Source organism: Mus caroli, unplaced genomic scaffold (genome assembly GCF_978045245.1).
Source record: "Mus caroli unplaced genomic scaffold, Mus_caroli_1 scaffold_2, whole genome shotgun sequence".
NCBI classification, from domain to species: domain Eukaryota; kingdom Metazoa; phylum Chordata; class Mammalia; order Rodentia; family Muridae; genus Mus; species Mus caroli.
The window spans coordinates 75812716-75837005 of NW_028227257.1; the positions used below are offsets into that span (position 1 = coordinate 75812716).

The 24290-nt window shown below is 37.7% G+C and overlaps 1 protein-coding gene across 1 annotated transcript in view; it reads right to left on the reverse strand.

The window, feature by feature from the left end:
- Nucleotides 1-24290, reverse strand: part of Ccdc73 (coiled-coil domain containing 73) — a 111697-nt gene that overhangs the window by 29373 nt on the left and 58034 nt on the right. Inside the window, exons 7-9 of the mRNA XM_085834605.1 lie at nucleotides 20952-20990; nucleotides 17602-17737; nucleotides 17296-17375 (exon numbers count right to left, since the gene is read on the reverse strand). Coding sequence (XP_085690731.1) covers nucleotides 17296-17375; nucleotides 17602-17737; nucleotides 20952-20990 — 255 coding nt within the window. The remainder of the gene's footprint in view (nucleotides 1-17295; nucleotides 17376-17601; nucleotides 17738-20951; nucleotides 20991-24290) is intronic.

Below are 24290 nucleotides of genomic sequence, written 5' to 3' on the forward strand. Positions count from 1 at the left end.
AGTGGAAACTTCTAGTTTCTTTGGAAAGTCAGTTGCATCAGATGGTGTTTTGCTGGAGCAAACACGTGAAGGAGTATTTTCTTGAAGTGGACACAAATGAAATGACATTTTGCTAACGCAGACTTCTGAAGGAATTTTTGCTGAAGCACAGGTAAAAGAATGTTTTACTAAAGCAAGCACTGAAAGGATACATGATGAAGGATTCTTTGCTAATGACACACATGTATTAGTCCACCTTACACTGTGTAGTTGAACTCCATTTATCATAACTCCATAGGGAGAAATGCACCAAAAAACTTATGGTGGTGTGCTGGTGGCTGCCATGGACTCAGGCCGATTGGCAGAGTGATATCAGCTGATACAGACTCACATGGAGTTTTGCTAAGACAAACTCGTGTGCTGAGGCAAGATATGTGGTGAGGCAAGACCTGTGGAGGACACATGATGTTTGGAGGGAGTATTATAGAACTCAACTGACTGCAGCTTGCTTGCATAGCTAGCTCTGCAAAGCTTCTTGGTCTCAAGTCTTCACTGATGGTCACTTCCTTGAGAGAGGCACAGCGAGAACTTGTGGCATCTCTGGTGATACTAACCCTTCTGCTGAGGCCTGGCTGTTCCTGCTAGGTAGTAAGTACTACCACTGCTGCTATCCGGACACTACTGAACGGGATTGCTGGTGTATTTGTGAAGTGTTTGTGAGTAGATCAAGCTGCTGATGTTGGATCCTGTGAACTGAACTGCCGATTTCCTGGCAACGCAGATGAGATTTGCTCCAAAGAACCTTTTCTAAACAGGTCCACTTCTCCTGTGTCCTAATAACTTTTCTTTTCTACTACCTCTGGTGGGTGTTGGGCTAGAAGGGAGGTTAAAGTGTTTAAGAACCATTGTTAAAAGTAGGCTTTGAAAAATTAAAGCTTACACCACTGTTTCAGTCCCTGTCCCTTCAATTGTGACTGTGGTTGGCATTTTTCCCTCTACTTTTATCTGTAGGATGCTTCACCATCCCTTATTTTCTTAACTCTGTCAACAATTATGTAAACATCCTCCCCATTAAACTTTTCCATTACCAACTCCAATGTGTCTTTTTTTCCCTCCAACTCCATTTAATACAATTGTGTAAAAAATTTAAAGGACATTTCAAGGATAGGAGAGGTACAGGAAAGAAAAAACAAGAAGCAGAGGAAAACTAGGATATAAGGTTGAATATATAGATAGGCAAAAGGGAAAGGTTTCATAGCCTGAGATTCTAGTTGGTGGGCAAAGGAGAAATACTAAGTTGAACGTTTCTTTCTACATCTATCAAGTACTGTGTGTCAAGTACCAACAGCTGCTGTCTTAAGCTTGTAGGGTAATAAATTCGTTTCTTTAAAAGAGTGGAGGAACTTCAGAGAAACACTAGTTAGCTGGTTATCATGTATTAACCCCAGTTAGAGATGATGAGTGGGAGGCAGGTCAGAAATGTAGGAATATTACAGAACTATGGGGACAGAAAGAAGGCCCTCATCCAGGGTTCTGACTGAAGTCAATTGAAATCAAGAATTTCTACATGATTAATAATGTTTTCTTAAGGCTTTTCTCCTTCCCAGTTATAGGAATCTCACTAGAAACCCCACTTATAGCAAAAGACATGTCCTAAGCTTTTGTGCACCCATAAGAGCTCCTAGTTTTTCTTCACCAGATAGAATCCATCGCAGTCACCATTTTCAGATTGGTGATGTTTTCCTTCCTTCTCTGTTTCAGGTATGGAGAAAATGGGAGAGTGGAAACTCTAGAATGTGACCAGTTGGCGTAGATGTTATAATAAATCAGAGAGACGGCTTCCAAGCAGTTTAAAACAAACAGCAGAAGAATAGGTGTGGCAGTTCAGTTCTTTGGGTAGCTGAGGTAAGATGACAGCTTAAGCCTGGGGATTCAAAGAAGCCTGGGAAATAAAACGAAATCCTGAGGAAGCTGAGAGAGGAAGGAGAGGGGGAGGAAGAGAAAGAAGATGAGGGAAGAGAGGACAGAGAAGAGAGAGAGAGAACTGAGGAGCACTCTGAGAGCTTGAGCCTAGAGAAAATGTGGACCAGATGCACGGAATCATCCCCAGAGCTAACACTAAAGAACACTAATTCACCCAGAGGAAAACTGTGGACAGAGAAACAACAGGGGCCACAGAGTAAAAGTTTGAAAGAGTGGAGGGAGGGATAGTCAGTGAGGTACAGTAATCTTTTGTAGAGTTTGAAAAGACCTTTAAATAGGTCACACATTACATGGGTGTCATAAAATTGACTGAGTATCTTTCTATACTTGCTCATTACGTCCTTCATGCTTAAACTTCACAACTTTTTATTTATTTATTTTATTTATATAATATGAGTACACTGTAGCTGTCTTCAGACACACCAGAAGAAGGCATCTCATCCCATTATAGATGGTTGTGAGCCACCATGTGGTTGTTGGAATTTGAACTCAGGACCACTGGAAGAGTAGTCAGTGCTCTTAACTGCTGAGCCATCTCTCCAGCCCCTACATTTCACATCTTAAGCCACCAAATAATACAGATTCTCTATCACATAAAGGGGAACATACAGTAAAGCAGGTTCTAGCATTTATTGATTTGGGCACTCAGTATATATTACAAATAACTAGTCATGTCCATCTGGGATGTTACTTTGAATTTGTCACAAGAGGCCAATTTCAAAAGTAGATAATGACTATCTCAACTAGGGATACTAAGTTTGTTGTTTCTTAAGACCATCTCACAATATAGCACAGGCTGGTTTTAAACTCACAGTCCTTCTGCCTCCCAAGTACTGGGATTGTAGGTGTGCACCATCACACCTAGCTCTTGGTACTCCTTATAAAAGTTTCCTCCAACTACCTCTTGCTTGCCAAAACTGGATCACACGCTCACACTTGAACCTCACAGTAGAACGAGGAAAGAGTGTGATAGTGACTGATTTGGACCAATCATGTGCTGACATTACCAAATCCATGACCAGAGTTTGTTAACAATGTAAAGGCTACAATTTGTTCAGATTATGACAGTCATGCATAATAAAGTGAGGGAAAATGGAGAATGCTTTTTACAAATTGTCCAATACTGAATAATCTACCCCTCTTTTAGGTCTCAGTCCCTCTTCCCACAAAAAGTTGTTTGATCCAATTAACAGCTTTCAAATTGTGCTCTGACCAGACTCAGCAGTGCTGTGCTGAGCTTCTGATCAAAACTGGAGCTGACATGTATGGCTCAAGAGTTCTTCGAAGTCTCCCTTCATGTCTACCAGTTCTAGATTTATTTGTTTCAATACTTATCTCCCACATCACAAAACATTCCACAGCTTAAGGGGAAAAAAAGGTGAGGGGCTTGAGAGATGGCTCAGTGGTTAAGAGCATTGACCATTTTTCCAGAGGTTCTGAGTTCAATTTCCAGCAACCATATGGTGGTTCACAACATCTGTAATGGGATCTGACGCCCTCTTCTGGTGTGTCTGAAGACAGCAACAACATACTCATTTACATAAAATAAGTAAATCTTTTTTTAAAGGATGAAACCCAGGTTAGATGATCATGTGGTTTTATGAGATTTAGAAATAATCTGTACTAGAAAATTTGCATAGAGTTAGCCATTATAGAAAACTTGATCAAACAACTGATGAGTCTGCTGGAATTTCAAACTTTCCTATTGGGAAGACACCTAGAAACAAACAGCCATTGTGTAGGTCTACATGGCTCACCTGAAGTCACAATGCAGAAAAGTTGAGCCCATCAGAACTACATTAATCTGATTTTAGATTTCATTTCATTTGTAAATTGCAGTGCATCCATGCAGCTCTACAGCATGTTAAATTTTCTAAGGTGACTGTATATTTTGTTATTTATATTTATTACAGATACAGAAACAGGAAAGAGAACAAGATGGGAAGAGAAAGCAACATCAGTATGCAACAAACCACAGGCCTCTTTAAGAAGACTAACAGAAAGGCTTGGTTCTACGCTAGCGCAGTAAAACTAGTGCATGGTCGGATCGCACGCCTTTCTTTATTCCTTTCATTCCCACTGCTTACTCTGTACTCTCAACTACTCGTTTTCTAGCAGAGCACCATTTCTTCTTTTCTGCAGAGAAGTAAACAGCTGGAGTGAAAGAAGTAGAGGCATGAGATACGAGCATGTACGAGTTCTACTGAGCTACATGGTGGTACACTTAAAGAACCCTGATCTATAAGCTCCTTGAGGAAAAGTATCTTGTTCCATAACTTATATCCAACACACCTATCTTTGGAAATTTAATAAGAATTAAAAGGTGTCATAAATATACTTAGTAAATAATGATAAATATGAAGAAGTTTTGATTTACCGTTGTTTAAAATAAATTTGGTCAATTTTGGCTTATTCAGCATAAAGTAAATGGCAAAGAAAACACTTGGTGAAGGCACTCAAAGTCAGCAAAACAGACTCCAGTTAATGGTACAGTAGACACAGTCAATTTACAAGACTGGTTAGAAAGCAGTAGACGTGAGTGTAGTGCTGAGCATTTATGACTGAATTAGCCAGCTTTCCTCCATTCAAGAAACAACACAGCACTTGAGATCCATGTCCCAGAGACTTCCTGGTGTTAAGTACGAGCGGTTCAGTGAAGTTTTATTAGCAAACTGGAAAAACAAAGCTTAGCAGATGTGAGTTGTCAGCACTATGTTAACTTTAAAAGAACACTATATTTTTGGACTGGAAAACCGTCTTGACTGTTATAATCAAGAATCCCTACACTGTGAGTTTAAAACAGGATAATTCCTCATTTTAAGTCTAGATTATATTCTGGTCAGCTAACAATATAATGAATGAGTCATTATTCTAGTCTGCCACAGACTAAATGTTCTTTAACTGAACTTACTGAACAAGTTACTGTTTTTACCATTTCCAGCATTGGTAAATATAAAAAATGAGGTGCCAGTTAAAACAACTTTAGAGGATGATAGAAGGAAAGATAAATTTATCTTCTTAAGGTTAAGTCTTAAGATGTATAAAATTAATGCAAAGGTAAAATATCTGCTAAAGGATCCTAAAGTTGTCATCTCAACTCAGCTTTCCAGAATACTTGACAGATATTCATATTATGCATTATTTAATCTAGTAATATCTCATATTCAGATATCTGAAGAAAATATCTTTTATTTTCAATTATGTGTATATGCATGGGAGTGTGGATGCCTATGGGATGCAAAGAGGGCAGTAGCCCCCTAAATCTTGAGTTACAGGCAGTTGTCAGACACCCAGCAAAGGTGCCAAGAACCAAACCTGAGTCCTCTGGGAGAACCAGCAGGCACTCTTAACCACTCTCCAGCCCCAACTGATTCGACTTTTTACATTTTTATTTTATGTACACAAGTTATTTGACTATATGTATATCTGTATAAGGTATCAGATCCCCTGGGACAGGAGTTACATTCAGTCAGTTTGTGAGCTATCTCTCCAGCCCCCGATTTTACTTTTTAAAGACACCAATGAAACTGATTTAAATATAATGTATATCTTTTCTTATATAATTATATTATATAATTACAGTTGATTTCTTACACAAAGATAACTTTCAAGGGAAAATTAAAAATAGTTTTTGAAATTTTAGTTACTAGTTTTTTTTAAATTAACCTTTCCTATACCAAGATATAACTGAATTAAGTAAATAAAATTCAAATTAGAAATTAAGTTATTCAATGACTTGTTTTATATTAGTGATGTGTTCAAGGTTCATTTCTATGCTTCACTGCCTGTTATTAAGAGGTATACAGCTATATAGGAGATATAAAACCACTTACATGACTTATAATTCTCGAAATAAATGAGAAATGATGGTCTAAAGGATTTTTTTTCTTCTTTATGGCAACTAAATGCAACAAACTTCTATTCGTTTCAGTATTTTTTTTAAAATTACATTTATCCACTTGTGTGTGGGTGTATGAACCACAGCACACGTGGGTATCAGGAAACAACCTGTGGGACTCGGTTCTTTCCTTCCAGCACGTGGGTCCCCTGGGTTGAACTCGGGACCTCTAACTTGTGGGTGCGTGCATTACCTGTCATGCCATCTTGTCTCCTCTTCCTGTATTTAACAGGACTATGAAATGAAGCTGCTGGAATTAGTTATCTCTTAGGACATAACCTAAGATGTATCAATTCTCATTAAAATAATTGTTACAAAATATCCCCTAAGTTAGAAAAAAGTGGATATAGAAAACTAATACATGGTTGAAAAAGTGAAAACAAATTATTTCATGTCTTCTCTTTCTCGTAAATATTAATTAATCTTAAGAGCATAATAAATTGAAATCAAAGACCTCCATGAAATTTTCTCCACTGGAAAGCTATGCTTTTAATTTTACAGGCTTTATAAGCTTTAAAATATCCTGAACTTTTAGTACATTGTCTGTTTTCTAACCATTTTATTCAAAGCCGTTAGTGTAACAGATAAACAGCACATGCTTTGATCTCATGAAATTACAACTTATAGTTCCTGCAGTCATAAATACCATGCTGTTTTCTCCCCACCCCTCCCTTCCCAGCACAGCAGAGTCTGCTTAATATCACAGGCTCCTGGAGAGTCTGACATTTACTCAGACAAACAGCAGAGGTCATGAATGCTGGCACAGATAATATCAGAATTCTTCATGATTGCCACAACAGTGAGGCAGCACACAGAACTGCAGTACCTAGTTTATCTATCAACTAAGTTTCATCTGTTTCATTTTGCTTCACACACAAAAAAGGAATCCTACCTTATCACAAACCAATAACTTAACTGTTCTGGACAAAATCACACCGCAGTATAAAGAAAACAGAAAATTATCTCTAAGAAAATTAATGATTAGAAGTTTTAAGTAAGTAATCTGACCAACGTGATTACTTGGTTAGCTTCTGAAATTTTCAAAAAGAAGGCTTTTTTTAGGTTAAAAATAAAGACTATGTAAAATTTCCTAAAACATAAAATAGTGCATCTAGAATGTCTAAACTCTTTGAAATATTACAGCCATAGAAGTAAAAAAAAAAAAAAATACTCACTGAGGAAAAACCAACAACTTCAACAAGTGGTACTGGAAAAACTAAAATGTCCACATGAAATTAGATCTGTCATTACTACCTGCACAAAGTCAACTGCAAATGCCTCAAAGACCTCAGTGTGAAACCCAACGCACAGAATCAACTGCAATGCCTCAGACTTCAGTGTGAAACCCAAATGCTGAAACTTGTAGAGGAAAACAGACAACACACTAAGACATAGGTGTAGGGATAAATGTTCTATACAGGACTCCAACTTTTCATGAACTAGTGTCAACAATTGATAAATGGGATCTTATAGAACTAAAATGCTTCTGTACAACAAAGGAAGCCAAATGAAGAGAAAGCCCCAGAGTGAGAAAGGATCTTTGCCAGCTATACATATGATAGAGGCTTAATATCCATAATCTACAAAGAACTAAAAAACAAAGAAGAGGTAAGAAAACAAAAGGCTCAATTTAAAAACAGGCTATGGATATGAACAGAGCTCTCAAAAGAAGAAACAAACCTAGCGAAGAAACATCTCAGAAAAGGTTCCACATCCCTAGGAATGAGGAAACTGCAAGTTAAACCACTTTGAGATTTCACTTCAGTCAGAATCCCTAAAAAACAACAGACGACAAGTGCTGTCAAGGATGTAAGTAGAGGACAATGTTCCTTCACTGCTGGTGAGATGGGAAACTAGTCCAGCCACTCTAGAAATCACTGTATAAAATTTGCAAAAAAATAAAAATACATTTACCATATGCCCACATGACTAGACAAACCACTTCACAGATATTCGCTCAGCCACTTTTATCACCACTGTTTACAATAGCTAAGAAATGGAAACATCCTCGATAATGGGTGATGAAAAAGTGGTACATATACACTCTAGAATACTAGTTAGCTATAAAGAAGGATGAGTTGTTAAATTTTCAGGTAAATGTATGGGTCTAGAAAAAATTATATTGAGTGATATGACCCAGAAAGACATTTGTGGTTCCTAACTCTCAATCTTCAGGTTTGAGTATATAACCTGAGTTACTGCAGAGACCAGGAAAGAAAAATAGGACCATGGTGGGAGAGGGGCTCTTGAAAGGGTAATAGCAGGAGACATGTGATTTGAAGGGCAAGGGTAGGTAGGGCACACTTTTAATCCCAGTATTTGGGAGGTAGAGGCAGGTAGATCTCTGTGAGTTTGAGGCCAGCCTCATCTACATAGTGAGGTCCAGTCACTGTGATCATAGCTTTGAGTTCTCTCTTGCCCAGGCCCTTGTGAGCTCCCTGTCCATAGTAGAAGTGAACTTCCCTGGTCCACACATGCTCCCTGTCAAGATGCTCTCCTGACATGGCTCAGAAGCAAGTATGCCAAAGACTATAGGCTAAAACCTCTGCAATATGAGCTAAAATATATTATTTCTATTATTGTTTATTCAGATAATTGGTCACAGGTGTGAAAAAGATAGCTGACAGTAATGCTTTGTAGAGTAACCAAAATCATCAATGCATTAACTGCCAGTACATGTAGATGGCCCTGTGAGCCATGTGAGCAAACAAAGGGACCTGTCAGGCAAGATGTGTCCATCGGTATAAGAGTAGCATGATTATGATGGGGGTCACCAACTTCTTTCTTGCCAGCTTTGAGACGTCCTGTGGGGACAGGAGAGAACTTGTAAAACCCTGGAAAAAAAAGCCCACGGTTGAGAGGTCATAGGACCTCAGAGAGAGCCACTTCCTCCTCCTCCTTCTCCTACTACTATGACTATAACTATGACTACAACTATGACTACTATTATTGTTTTGCTAAATGTCCATGTTTCAAATTACCTTTCAAATTGCCATGTTCACATCAGTAAACTACCGATGCTCTCAGGCTTTGTCAAAGAAGCTGCTTGTAGTAGGTGGGAGTTAATGCAGATACTCATAACTGCTTAAAGTGCAGATTATTGGCCGTAAAAGGAACATCTCTATCACCCTTCCAAGGCTCACAGAATAGGAGGTAGAAAATATAAGTCCTAGAAGATAAGAAAAATACAAAAGATGCCTTCTAGATATGGCATGGCTACTGCACTCATCAATCACTGTAGTCGTGGCTGCCCACACACTACCTGGACAGGAATGGCTCATCAACATTTCATCATGGAAGGGGAAGGGCTTGTAAAGACCGCCCTTCCCTGAGCAACTCTTGAAATAACAGGTACTAGAAGGGTGTGTCACTTTCTTTGGTGGCTTACCCACTGATAGGTTGCTTGTGCTCTAGTGAAAATCTTCCACTCGTGCTCATGCAGTAACCCTAATTAAACTCAGTGAGTCAATGTACTAGCTAATCTTATGTCAACTTAACTCGAGCCATAGTTATTTAAGAGGAGAGAACCTCAACTGAGAAAATGCCTCCATAAGACTGGACTGTAAACAAGCATTTTCTCTCTCTCTCTCTCTCTCTTTCTTTCTTTCTTTCTTTGTTTTTATTCTTTTTTTTTAATTGGATATTTTTTTTATTTACATTTCAAATGTTTTCCCCTTTCCAGGTCTGCCCTTTGGAAACCCCTATCCCATTACCCCTCCCCCTGCCTCTATGAGGGTACTCTCCCACCCACCCACTCCTGTCTTCCCGCCTTGGCATTCCCCTATACTGGGGCATCGAACTCCCTCAGACCCAAGGGCCACTCCTCCCATTGATGTCCAACAAGGTCGTTCTCTGACACATATGTGTCCAGAGCTATGGGTTTCTCCATGTGTACTCTTTGGTTGGTGGTCCAGTCCCTGGGAGCTCTGGGGGCGGGGGATCTGGCTGGTAAGCATTGTCTTAATTAGTGATTGATTCTAGGGCAGCCTATTATAGAAGGTGCCATCTCTGCACTGATTGTCCCAAGCTATATAAGAAAGCAGGCTGAGCAAGCCATGAAGAGCAAGCCAATAAACAGCACCCCTCCATGGCCTCTGTCTGCATCAGCTTGTGCTTCCAGGTTCCTGCGCTGTTTGAGTTCCTGTCCTGACTTTCTGAATAGTTATATGGAAGCATAAGCCAAATAAAACCTTTCCTCTCCAAGTTGTTTTTGATCATGGTGTTTCATCAATGATAACCCTAAGAGTCACACACCACAAAAGATGTGAATGTAGGAAGGGAATTTGTTGGGAAGAAAGGTTTCATCAGGAGAGAAAAAGAGAGAAGACAGGGAACTGGATAAAAATGCCTAAAATTCATTTTGTGTGCATGTGTACATGACTAAAACGTGCCAAAGGATTAAAATAACACATTAAATTTGAATATGATAGTGCACATTTGTAAACCCAGAACTTTGGAGATAGAGGTACTCAGATCTCCATGAGTACTGGGGCAGCCAGGGTTATACTGCAAGAGCCTGTTTCAAAAAAATAACGAAAGAAGAAGGGAAGAAGGAAGAAAAGATGGATAGAAGGAAAGAAGGAAAGAAGGAAGGGAGGGAGGGAAGGAAGGAGGAAGAAAGGAAGGAAGGAAGGAAGGAAGGAAGGAAGGAAGGAAGGAAGGGAAGAAGGAAGAAGGAGAGAAAAGGGAATAAGGAGAAGGAAAAGGAGGAGGAAGAGGGAACAAGGAAGGAGGAAGAGGAACAAAATACAGGAGGAAGAAGAAGAAAGGAGAGGAGAGGAGGGGAGGGGAGGGGAGGGGAGGGGAGGGGAGGGGAGGGGAGGGGAGGGGAGGGGAGGGGAGGGGAGGGGAGGGGAGGGGAGGAGAAGAGAAGAGAAGAGAAGAGAAATCCTTGAATCTAACTTCTTTCTTCTTGTGTCTTCTTCAAACCTGACTACCAACAAATTTCAAAAAACTCCCATGAGTGACTAACAACCACCCAAACCACTCTAGCATTTATATACCCCCTGAAAAATTCCCAGAATTCCAATTATCACACAATTGCAGTGACTAACTACAGCTGGCAAGGAGGAGGGGAGGGGAGGGGAGGGGAGGGGAGGGGAGGGGAGGGGAGGGGAGGGGAGGGGAGGGGAGGGGAGGGGAGGGGAGGGGAGGGGAGGGGAGGGGAGGGGAGGGGAGGGGAGGGGAGGGGAGGGGAGGGGAGGGGAGGGGAGGGGAGGGGAGGGGAGGGGAGGGGAGGGGAGGGGAGGGGAGGGGAGGGGAGGGGAGGGGAGGGGAGGGGAGGGGAGAGGAGAGGAGAGGAGAGGAGAGGAGAGGAGAGGAGAGGAGAGGAGAGGAGAGGAGAGGAGAGGAGAGGAAAAGAAACTAAGAAGAACGTGTACCACAAGTTGTTTTCATCCCTGGGATGAAAGGTTTGTTCCATATATGTAAATCAGTAACTGTAATTCAGCACTCAAATAGACTTAAGGACAGAAACCATATGATCCTTGAAACTTATATCTAAAAAAGGCCTTTAACAAGTTAAAATCCCTTCATAATAAAAGCCCTGAAAAAACTAGAAAGAACATGCTTCAACATGCATAAGGCTATACACAGCAAATCTATATCCAACATTATACTAAATAGTGAGACACTGAAAGCATTTTTTTCTAAAATATGGATTGAGACAAGGCTGCCCATTCTCTCCTGTTCAACACAGTATTCAAAGTCTTATCTCCACCAATAATGCAAAATAAAAATAGACAAATAAGAAATGCAGGAGTCATATCCTCCATGTTTGTAAATGAATGGCAAGACCCTCTACTTAAACCCCAACAGCTTTTAGATCCAAAAACCATTTCCAGGAAGGCAGCAGAAGACAAATCGGCATACACAGATCAGTAGCTCTTCAGTATAGCAATAACTCACGGAGAAAACAAATCACAACAGCTGCAGATAACTACTCAGGGGTAAATTTAAGTAAGTATGGAGCTGAAAAGTTTTTCCCAATCTATAGGTTGCGGATTTGTCCTATTGACTCTGTCCTTTGCCTTACAGAACAAGCACATTTTTAGTGAATCATTTAGTTTATCTTGTTGTACAAAAACTGAAATTATGCATGCTAGACAAGTTCTTTACCACTAAACCACACCTCCTACTCTCAATTATTCATTTAAAAATGATTTTTCAGTTAATTTTGTTTAGCATTTAAAATAAAGGGTTTTATTATGGATATTCATACATGTGTGTCATTATGCTTTGTTCTTTTTCTTTGCCCTCCCACTCTGTGTTCCTCTTTCAGCTGGTTTCCTTCTTCCAGCTCGTCCCTGGTACGTAAAGTCCATGCCCCTGTTTCTTATTCCTCTTATGGTTTCTCCTCCACTCTCAACACAGTTGGTTTAGGATGGATTCAAGTTGACATCTAAGGTTAGCCTGCACATGCTTCTTCATTTCATTTCATTTGTCAATTTCTCCTTACTGAAGTCCTATTTAAAAAAAAAAAAAAAAAAAAAAAAAAGCTCTTACCTATACCTATATCTTGGAGTGTTTTTTCTATATCTTACATTAAGGTCTTTGGTCAATTTTGAATTGATTTAGTTCAGGGTGAAAGATAAAGGCCTAGTTTTAGAGTACTGTATGTGGAAATTCAGTTTCTCTAGCATCATTTGTTAATGAGAGTCTCTTTTCTCCAAATGTACATTTTGATAGTTTTGTAAAAAAAAATAGGTATCTATACTATTTCTATACAAAATAAAAATAGACAAATAAGAAATCTATTTTTATTTCTGGGTTCTCTATTCTATTTCCTTGACCTGCGTGTTTGGTGTGTGCCTATACCATGCATGCTGTTTTCTCTACTTTGTCTCTTTGATATTGGTATAGTCATACCTCAGCATTTCTCTTTCTACTATGGTCTCTTTAATCATTTGAGTCTTTTGCACTTCCACACAAATTCAGTAGATTTTTAAAAATTCTTTGGAGGATGCTACTGGTATTTCTATGGGGGTTGCATTGAATCTATAGATTGTGTTTAGTAATATAGACATTTTCACAATTGTAATTCTACCTATCTATGAGCATGCATGTGAGTGTCCTTTTCAGTATTTTTATTCAGTCTTCAAGTTTTCATTGTAGAATCCTTTCAGCTCCTCTTTTCTTTAAAAAAAAAATTATCTTTAATCTTTTTTTATAGTCCAGTCATTATCCCCCTCCTGGTTCGCCCTCTGACAGTTCCTCATCTCATTCCTCCTCTCCACCTCCAAGAGGCTGTCTCCACCCCACCCTGCACAAACCCACCCCGCCAGGCCTCCCCACTCCCTGGGACCTCAAGTCTCTTGAGGGTTAACTGCATCTTCTCTCACTGAGGCCAGACCAGGCAGTCTTCTGCTGTATTTGTATTGGTGGCCTCATATCAGCTGGTGTGTGCTGCCTGGTTGGTAATCCAATGTCTGAGAGATCTCTGGGGTCTAGATCAGTTGAGACTGCTGGTCTTTCTATGGGTTTGCCTTCTTCCTCAATTTCTCCTAGCCCTTCTCTAATTCAGCCACAGCCCCCCCCCCCACTTCAGTCCATTGGTTGGGTGTAAGTATCTGCGTCTATCTCAGTCAGCTGTAAAATATCCATGAATGACAACAATGGCCAGTATCCCAAGACACTTTATAAGTGTCACTCACATATTGGTGGTAACCAACAGCTGTCTAACTAGAATCAAGGCCCACTCAAAAGGAGAAAAATCATGCCTGGTAATCTAGCCAACTACCTGGAGCTGGTGAGGTCATGGACTTTAGAAAAGGATCTACTACTGTCACCTTGCCGGGCCAGTACAATTCCTAACTACATTCTAAATTGTATCCTTATCCCACAAATAAGTGTAGCTGTCTCCTCTCATCAAAGAAGTTTCTCTTTATGGAAAATGGAAACCATCACAGAAAACACAATAAACACAATAAAGAGAACAACAGATCATGGGGAGCCTAGTCCCAGCAGACACATCTCATCATAGTTCCTATATCTATAGCTCAGGGAACATCACAGGAGAGGGTAGAAGATTGCAGGAGCCAGAATACCAGAAAGCCTGCTGTGAAACAGTCTTTCCTAGAAATGTCTATATGAATAAGACCAGAACAATGGCAATTATTAATGGATACACTATCCTAAAAAGGGGGACATTTCACAGGGTCCTTAGACAAAGAATTATAAACAATTAATTGTAGCTTTTCTTTTCCTTCTCTACCTCTTTCCCACACTTTTCTACCCCCAACACTAGATAAGAAAGAAGAAAGGATAGAGAGGAAAGGAAAGAGATCCATGAAAAGAGTTAGGAGTCAGAAAGGGGGCAACCTTATCTTTAGGCTACTTCCTGCTAATTGAGTTCCTTGGGGCAAGTTTGATTTTTTCCATCAGGATATCTAATTTCTTTTGTTGCTGTTTCTTGTTTGTACATAACTACTGAACAAACAGTGATCATCACCAGCAAACAACAACCTACAGCCTGCCTTGCCTCTCAGAACCTAGCATTTGTATACCCTCTGAAAAGTCCCCAGAATCCAAAACGTAATACAATCACAGAAATTACATGCAGCTGGCAAAATCATGCCCTCACAACAGCACGAGACAAATCATAATCAGATGCTGTGGACAGTCTGAAGCAGTCCCATATCCCATACATGGGATTAAAACAAAACATATTCTTATTATATTTCTGTATTTTTAAAAGAAACCAAAATTATACAATTCTCACTAAAATTAATGACTGCTGAGAGAGAGAATTAGCTTCTCCCAGGGATAGTTCCCCTAACTTGTTATTCAGTACAAAGTGGTCAGCCCTGAAACCATGTACACACAAACAACAAAAGCAAACTCATTACGTTGTAATTATGCATGCAATGATAATAATCAAAGAAAAACTGTGTATCAATTTGAGCATGGGCAGTGGACAAGGGAGAGGGCAGAGGGGGAGGAGAAGAGGATAACTGATGTAATTCTATTTCATTTTAAAAATGTATAAAAATAAATTAAAATTTTATTTTAATGTATACCCCAGGTGGCTAAGTACCTGAGACTAGATAGGCCATGAGCCTAAAGGAAAATGAAATACTATTATATTCATAATATAGCAATAAAACTCATAATGACATTCTACTATACTTGCTCAACCATCATCAGAGAAATTTCTTTCTGTAGTAGATGGAAACAAATACAGAGGACCTACAACTGGACAATGTGCAGAGAGTGGAGAGAGTTTGGGACACTGTCTTAAATGGCATGTCTCCATTAAATCCCTCCTCTCAGGGCTCAGGGAACTCCATGGAAGAGGAGGCAAAATGATTCTAAAGCTAGTGGGGATGACTAACAGGAAGGAAACAAGGTCTAGACACAACAGGACTGATGCACATATAAACTCAGAGACAGGCAGCATGCATAAGTCTAAGCTACGCAGGCTCCCAGCACTGAGAAGGGAAGCAAATGCAAGCCCCCATCCCTAACCCAGAAGCTATTTCCAAGTAATAACTTCTCAGAAAGGAAAGATTACTTTTTTCCAATGGAGCCTCACGGGTTATACAAACCATACTTAAGTGCTAGACCCCATGTCCAGATGACTAATATAAAACAAACTCAGTGGTATTTTTGGAGTTGTTTGCCTGTTTGTGTTTGATTTTGTTTTGTTTGGGGGAGTGGGTGTTTAGTTGGTTGGTTGGTTATTTTGTTTTGTTCTATCTCACAGTGCTCAATCTGGTCATTTTCTTTTTAACCTTGCAGATATCTTGCTAATATATTATAGTTTCTGATTTTGTTCTTCTGGGGGTTTTGTGTGTATAAATGTATTTGTCTCAGTATCTGTGTTCTTTTCTGTTGACTCATTTTGTTTTTTCTTTGTTTTGACTTATTATATCTTATTTTGGTATTTTTAGATGTCTGTTTATATTCTAATAAAAGAAAGAAAGAATGTGTTTGGATTTGGGGAAAAATGGAAGGAGATGGAGGGAGAACAATAATCAGAATATATTTTATTAAAAATTTTTGATTTAAAAATAGAGATAAATTCAATGTTCTCAATACAGGAAAAAGAACAATACCATGAAGAAAACTTCTTTTGAACTCATTAGTAGTCTGGACATAACTGAAGAAATACAAGTGAATTTGAGAATATAACAAAATTAAAAAGTAAAAAGAACAAAACATTAAAGAACTATAACAATTACAAATGATGTCACATAGAGATACTAGCAGTACTAGAATGGGAAAGGAAACAAAACAAGATGGAAGCAATAATAACTGAAATGAATGTGAGACACCAAACTTAAGTCCAGAAACCAGAAAGGAGCACCAAGCAGAATAAATGCAAGACAATAGACACTACACCTAGGTTTACTGTAGAGAATGATCTCACAGCAGAAAAGGATCCTCAATAAGGCATTAGCCAAGTTAGTCATCCTCTCAGATTAACTCTAGCTTGTGCTAGTTGACATAAAATTAGTAAGCACAGCATGGTCATATGACATACTGGACTGGATGCTCCTCTCTGCTGACTAGCTTACAAAGTACCAAAAGATGCATGCAGGCTGCTGGTAGATGTCTTAGAGTTTCCTATTGCTAAGATGAAATACCATGATCATAAGCAGCATGGGGAAGAAAGGTTTATTCCATCTTATAGTTTGTATTCCATCATCCAAGGAAGTTAGGGCAGGAAGTAAGGGCAGGAATCTAGAGGCAGAACGGGTTAAAAGGCATCTGGGAGACACAACTCTGACTGTGTTTGGGGGATATTCTTTTGATTAGGTTAAATAAGTTGAGAAGTCTACTGTGGGTAGCACCTTCCCTTGGCTAGGATCCTTGATTGTATAACTGAAGAAAGGGAGCTGAGCAACAGCAAGCTTTCATCTTGGCTGGTCTCTCATTGTAGGTATGATGTGACCAAATGTTTCAAGCTTCTACCACCTTGACCTGGCTACCAAGGGTAACTGAGAGTAACTGGAATTGTAAGCCAAAATAAATCCCTTTTCCCCTTAAGGCACTTTTATAGGAACATTTCATCACATCAACAGAAAACTAAATTAAAACATACTATAAACTTTATTAAAGTAGAAATATGCTTTATATTCTTCATAGTTATATTCAGTACTACAAATTACCCATACAAGTTACTTAAAGAAAAAGAACAAAAGAAAGAAAAAACCAGGCATACTATCTATCAAGCTGACACAGTAAATTTTTATAGGCTATCTCTATTTCCCCAAGAATGTATGTCTCTGATGGTAAGTTGAAGAAATAGTATTTTGAATGGACTAAACACATCATTCATTATATTTGCAAGAATCATACATAGTGCTTATGAATTTATATTTTGCTAACTTTCACAAAAAACTCAACTGTTTTCTAATAATATTCCATAATACCCTATAAGACCAGTGATCTTGGACTATATGTTTTATTTTTGCTTAATATGTCAATTATACCTTCTTTAAACTGTGAATTTCAGATTCTTGTTTTTCATTTAAGGTGGAGAGTCTTTTGTTTAACTGTATTGCTTCTTGTACTGTAACATAAAAATATTAGAAATGCTTTATGTAAGTTGAATATTTCAACAACAGTATCACTGATATGAACATGAACAGACGCAATGCAATGTAAAATTATAACTTAAAGTCATTAAACTGCCATTGACTGTCACTAGAATCAGATAAGTTCAATTCACTACTAATAAGGAACTCCACTTAAATATTCCCCACTACACATAAAAGCATAGGTAAGATAGCACCTACCATTTTGTTCTAACTTTACATGATTCTCTCTCACCAATCCAAACTGATTGGTTATTGCAGCATAGTATTTTTCAACTTCATTAAGTTGCTTGTGATAATCTTCTTTAGCTAGATGGTGTAAATGAGCCTTTTGTTCCTATTTTGAAAAGTAATTTTAAAGTTATACATATAAAATAAGCATACACATACATGTTTAACAACTTCTGACAGCTGTCCTCTGATTTCCATATGCATGTCATGGTACATGTATTTATAAAGATACATTTTAAAAGTAGAATGACAAGGAGCCAGACAGGTGCATCAGCAGGTAAAGGAACTTACTATCATCCTGATGAACTGTTTCAATCTCCAGAGCCCACAGGGTAGAAAGAAAGGATCAACTCTCAAAGGTTTTTCTCTGATCTCTAAGTAAGCAATACTCTACCCCACCCCATCCCCCATACATGAAATAAGAATGTAATTTAAAAAAATGAATGACAAGGACCAAGAACAATACTTTGCAGTGACAGGAAGAAATGTAATATCATAGAAAATGTACTAAAAGTGGAGACATAATTGGTAAAAGTTGTATCCTACTCAGAAGGGTTAAACATACAAATTTATATAAATTTATATCTACTTAGGTTAGTATTATCAATTACTAAACAATCGAAAACAATGAATCATATTTAAATATCATTAATTCCTCACTTATAGAGATTTACACCTGGGCAGTGATGGCACATGCCTTTAATACCAGCACTTGGGAGGCATAGGCAAGCGGATTTCTGAGTTCGAGGCCAGCCTGGTCTAGAGTGAATTCCAGGACAGTCAGATTTATACAGAGAAACCCTGACTTGAAAAACAAAGCAAAACAAAAAAAAAGCAAAGAGATTTATACTAATTCTTAGCAGATATATAAAAAAAATTTTAAAACAATTTCACTGGATTCTAATAGAATGTTTTCAAGTCCAGGAAATTTTACCTGAAATTCATAATTACATAACCTTTAAGAGAACACTGTCTATTGCATATTAATTTATGATCCTACAATGGTCTCCTTAACCTTTCAGTTAAAAAGTAGTAAGTAGTTGCTCGACATCTACAAAAGTTAATAATCTCATTGGTGAAAAATACAACAAGGTTTGAAGATTCCCTTCACAGGCACTCCCTATTCATAAAGCTCTATATACGTTATAATATACTTATTCCAAAAATCCTTTGCTTGAAGCCAAGGTAGAATCCAAGGAAAATGAACTTTCACTGATTTGCATGATATAATTCTGCTTTTTAGATACTGCAGCTTATTCAATGGTCACGATACATAAATACTACTAAAATTTCTAATCCCACAGACCCTATAGGCACCTCTAGCTCTCTATGGCCATTTGAACTTGCGGGCATGAGGCGTGCACACTGTACAGGCACATATATATACAGGCCAACAATATAAACTAAAACATTTTATTCTGAAAGAAAATATACTGTCACTCTGAAGTACATCAAAACCTTCAACACCTTTGTTTTAATTTAACAAAGACATCTTTCCTCAAAGGAGAATAATATACAAAAACGAAGCTAAACATGGCTTAAGGTCTTTGGACAAGGTTTTATTCCATTAAGCAGACAGTAGTTACAGTCATGACACTTATCTCTAACTTATGCACAATATCAGTTACTTGGTACCCACTGAATAGGATTTTCTGTAGTGACCAATTTTCTGCAGTGTTCCAAATTTGCTCTCCAATCAACGTATCTTGCTGTATTCTTCTTATTAGTAATGACCATGATTTTTCCAAGGTGAAATATACAAAAAGAATTTTGATTCATGATGTGTTCATTTCTGAAGGGACAAATCGCTATCTTTACAGTCCACCTTTCCAAGGAAGTCAATTTCCTCACCTCCTGTAGACTGGCATTTACCAGGAGTTAAGTGCTCACTACTAGGGAGTCATGGACATCTTTAAACTTTCTCAATACTATCTTATGAGTATTTGTTTTAGGACACTGCTGTTGTACAGTTCTGTCTGGACACAACTGGGATGCCTGTCTTGTCTCACCCATAGTGCTAAAGAGGATAGAAGACAGTGTACTGCTTTCATAAAAGAAGAGTAAGTTTGAATTTTAAAAGGTCATTGAATTATTTAAAATTAGAATAATAAGTTAAGAATTATAAGACAAATGCATATAAGAATCTTTGGAAAATACAAAATTTTTAACTTTAATATAAAAATATTGTTCCTGAATGGGCATAAAATATTAAAAATACTAAATGTATAAAATAATTTTAATGACAAGTAATATAATACATTTAACTTTCAGGAACAATATGACTCATTCTAACAAAAAACTTGGAGATATTTCCATGTTTTTTAAGATTATGAGTATCTGTTTATTGAAATTTTAAACTGGAATAAAATAAAATACATTTTATATGGCCTTTGAACCTTCACTTGTAGCCTTATCTCCCTGGTCAAAGGGCACTTTATTCAATTTCTCTATATTTTGTGTAAAACCACTGTAGCGTTGAAGATGACTTTCAGCACAAATGTCATGGTACTTACAGCTAAGCTGGAATCTAGTTTTTCAGCTTCTTAATTAAAATCAGTTTAAAATCGTCTGACAATATTATCTTTATTTTCTCCAGTTGAATAGCAACAGAATCTTCACATCTTTTACTCAATCGAGCCTAACAAGCTTTCTACAAGCTCTTTCAATTTTAATACCTCAAAATATTTTCAAGAAGCAAAATATTTAATATAGTGTTCAATGTTATAGCAATGGTCTTCATTTATTATCTATGTGATAGCAAATTGTACTCAAAATTAATTTTACTTGCTTTACAGTCTATTCCAAAGAATGAAGACCAGAATAGCAGAAGCCCACCCAAGATGCCTTCTGAAGATTTAAGTAGATACGTATTCTGTTCAAATGGATACACACACACACACACACACACACACACATACACACATCTTGTAGAATCAAATACAGCTACAAGGGGGAATATTAAAATAAGTATTCCATGAAATGTTATTCTGTTAAATAAATACTTATTTTTAAGTACACAGAAATAAAAAAACAGCAATACTTAACAATAACAGTACCATATACTAACTGTAGAATAACATAGGATGGACACTGCCACATATTTTATTTATTTTGTAATATGTAAGCACTAAGAAATCTGCAAATAAATTTATAAACTTTATCTAAGCTATAATGTCTTTGAAACTGTGGCAGCCCTTTAGACTGTAACAACATCTAGTAGCAACTACTCTGCTTTTAAACTAAAAGTATCAAATTATATTATAACATTACAATCTATCTTGTGTACTGCCTCAAGTTGTAAAAATGTGTAATTTTCTTACCATTTCACTCACTTTCTTCTGTAAAGAATATTGAGAAACCTTGAAAAAAGGAAGAAATGTTTCTATTAAAATTCTTTACTATTAATTTCTTCTGACATCAAAGCTGCATGGTACCAGCTGTGACCTTTATGTTTTATTACAGTATTTAAAGATTTTTTTCAATTTTTAATAGTAACTCTCTTTCTTACACCACCAGTACATTTAAGCCATTTTGGTGTCTTGTGCCTATAATCACAGCACTTGGAAGTAAGACCAAGACCAGCCTCAGTTACACAGTTGAGATCCTGTCTATAAAATATACCCATTGCAGTTGTTAACATGTATTTACAGAACTACTATCACTACATATGTTCCTGGGATACAGCATAAATGAAACAGATCCCTATCTGTAAGAATGTGTTTTCTAGCCAGGCATGGTGGCGCACGCCTTTAATCCCAGCACTTGGGAGGCAGAGGCAGGCGGATCTCTGAGTTCGAGGCCAGCCTGGCCTATAGAGTGAGTTCCAGGACAGCCAGGGCTACACAGAGAAACACTGTCTGGAAAACAAAAACAAAAACAAAAACAAAAACAAAAACAAAAACAAAAACAAAAAAAGAGAGTGTATTTTCTGATGCAGTAATAGTAGACAGACAGCAGGTATAAGTACTATACTATGTTAAAGAAAGATAACTACATTTTTTTTTTTTTTTTTTTTTTTTTTTTTGGTTTTCAAGACAGGGTTTCTCTGAATAGCCCTGGCTGTCCTGGAACTCATTTTGTAGACCAGGCTGGCCTCGAACTCAGAAATCCACCTGCCTCTGCCTCCCAAGTGCTGAGACAAAAGGCGTGTGCCACCACAACCCAGCTGACAACTACATTTTTTTAAAATGTGATAAACAGTGTCTGGTAGCACTTGATATTTCACATTAGCTGTTCACTGGAAGAAAATAGTAAAGAACAAATAAACACAGGAATAAAAATTATTTTGAGTTAAAAATTTTTTTCATGACCCTCAGTAAGTCTGAATACTCTAGTCCTTGCAGAGCTTCAGTGAATTTGATAGCAATCGGTGTCCTATTCTATGGGACTCTGAGAGCTTGTCATGGCTATCTATAGAAAACACAGTATTCCAACATTTAACTTCACCAGAGCTTACCTAATCCCTCTCATGTTTATAGGTTTGCCTAGTTTTCAGCATTTTAGCATTCTGAATTATTCTGGAATATGTTTATATTTGAATTTTGTAATTAATCATTTTAGTAGAATAAATTTCAAAAAGCATAATTCCTAAAGTTTGTTCTTTAAAAAAACATTACAACGCTACTTTAATACTTTGGAGTCAGAGGCTTCTGCCCCTCACTCCTAGGAATGCTCAGAGACTGGGAAGCTACTTGAAGGGGCAGAGCAGGAAAGGGAGGCACTGCGGACTCAGGGCAAATGTAGGTAGGCCATCAGTGCTGTGACCTGTGAGTACTACAGGAAGACCCTGGTGGATGGTGGCCCTGGTACCCAGCACACAGGTGAAGAGCACAGAGTGACTGGGGTTTCATGTCTTCTTCATTTGCCTTTTTCTGCTTCTTCTGCATAATCTCCAAATCCCTGGGGCTAGAGATGATGTGCACATTGTTTCTCTGTTTTCAGTCAACAGCAGAAGCCCTTCATCACTGAGCATTTTCTTAACCAAGTGTCACTCTGTTCTTTCATATCTTTCTTGCAAGCCAGCTCACACTGGATACATTTTTGTCTTTAAAAAAATGCTACTTATTCCTTCAGAATAGCTGACCAAGTTAAACTCTAGCCAGCCATGTGTGAATTCTCATCTTCTTCAATATACTTAACATTTGTTAAACTTTAAGAAAAATAAAATAACTGCTTCACATTGTCTATGAAACAAATGCCTTAGCCAGCTGCCATGACCTCAACAGCATAGGTTGTGTGTAAGTCACTTCTTCAGTATATATTGAATGCTTGCCCCTGTAAGGAAAGTGCATTAATGTAGGTACTAGTGTAACAACAGTGGACCCAGGAAAAGCTTGCCCACTTTTACTGTGAGAAAGAAACCATTAAGTAATGTGCATAAGTTAAAATACATGACATTTTAGATATAGATAAGCTAAAGAAAAATAATCAGGAAAAGCAATTCCATTGCATGGTTAGGAAAGATCTTCCTGAAACAGCAACTTTTGATTAAAAGCTTGAAATGGAAGAGAATTTCAGCAAGTTCAAAGTGCTTAACATGGTCGATAACCTCTTTTTGTTTCTCTGTTTCAAAGGACTAGAAAGCTCATATGGAAAGAAGGAAGTAACAGAGAAAACAGACAAAGATAACTTCGGAGAAGACAGAATGAAAATCACAGTGAGCCTTGTAATTTGTGGTAGGGATTATACTTTTGCAAATTCATGAGGAGCTTCAAGCAAATAGACATTGCTGCTGTAAAGGATTTCTCTGATTTAAGTTAGCACAAGGAGTAAACAGACATGATGCTGGGAATGTACGTTATTGTAACTAGCCAGCCATTCATACAAATAATGAAAACATATAGTTACTCTGTATGACATTATGAAATGATGCTGTCATCTGCAAAGTTCATGCCTGAGAACTGTGTAAATTATACAAAAAGAGCATAATGTCTAAAATTATTTGTATACATGTATAAAACTATCAGGGAGTAAAAAGTAAAAATTTTAAAATTGTCATTAAAAAGATAACATGTTATTTTTAGCAAACATAAATGTATCTGTTTCTGAATAACACTGAAACCAAAACTAAGTATAAATAAAATAAATAATATATAAATAAAATATGGCATATGTAAGACTGAAAATTATCCCATAAAGCAGTAGTAGACTTTTTCCTGGATAATTAGCACACTTAAATCTTCAGCATAGTCAGGCAGTGGTGGCCCACACCTTTAATCCCAGCACTTGGGAGGCAGAGGCAGGTGGATTTCTGAGTTTGAGGCCAGCCTGGTCTACAGAGTGAGTTCCAGGACAGCCAGGGCTACACAGAGAAACCCTGTCTCGAAAAACCAAAAAACAAACAAGCAAACAAAATCTTCAGCCTAGGCCAGAAGAACACCAGGAGGCAACTGCCTGAACACCGTGCATCCAAAAGCATAAAACCAGTCTTCATCTCTCCTGACAGATGGGGTCCCATAAAATTAAAACATTTCTACACAGCAAAGGAAACAATTCACTGAATTAAGAGACAGCCTACAGAACGGGAGAAAATCTTTGCTAGGTATATATTTTTAAAAGGACTAATATCTAGACTATATAAGGAACTCGAGAAACCAAATATCAAAATATCAAATCATGTACTCAATAAATATGCTAATAAGGTTAACCAAAAGTTCTCA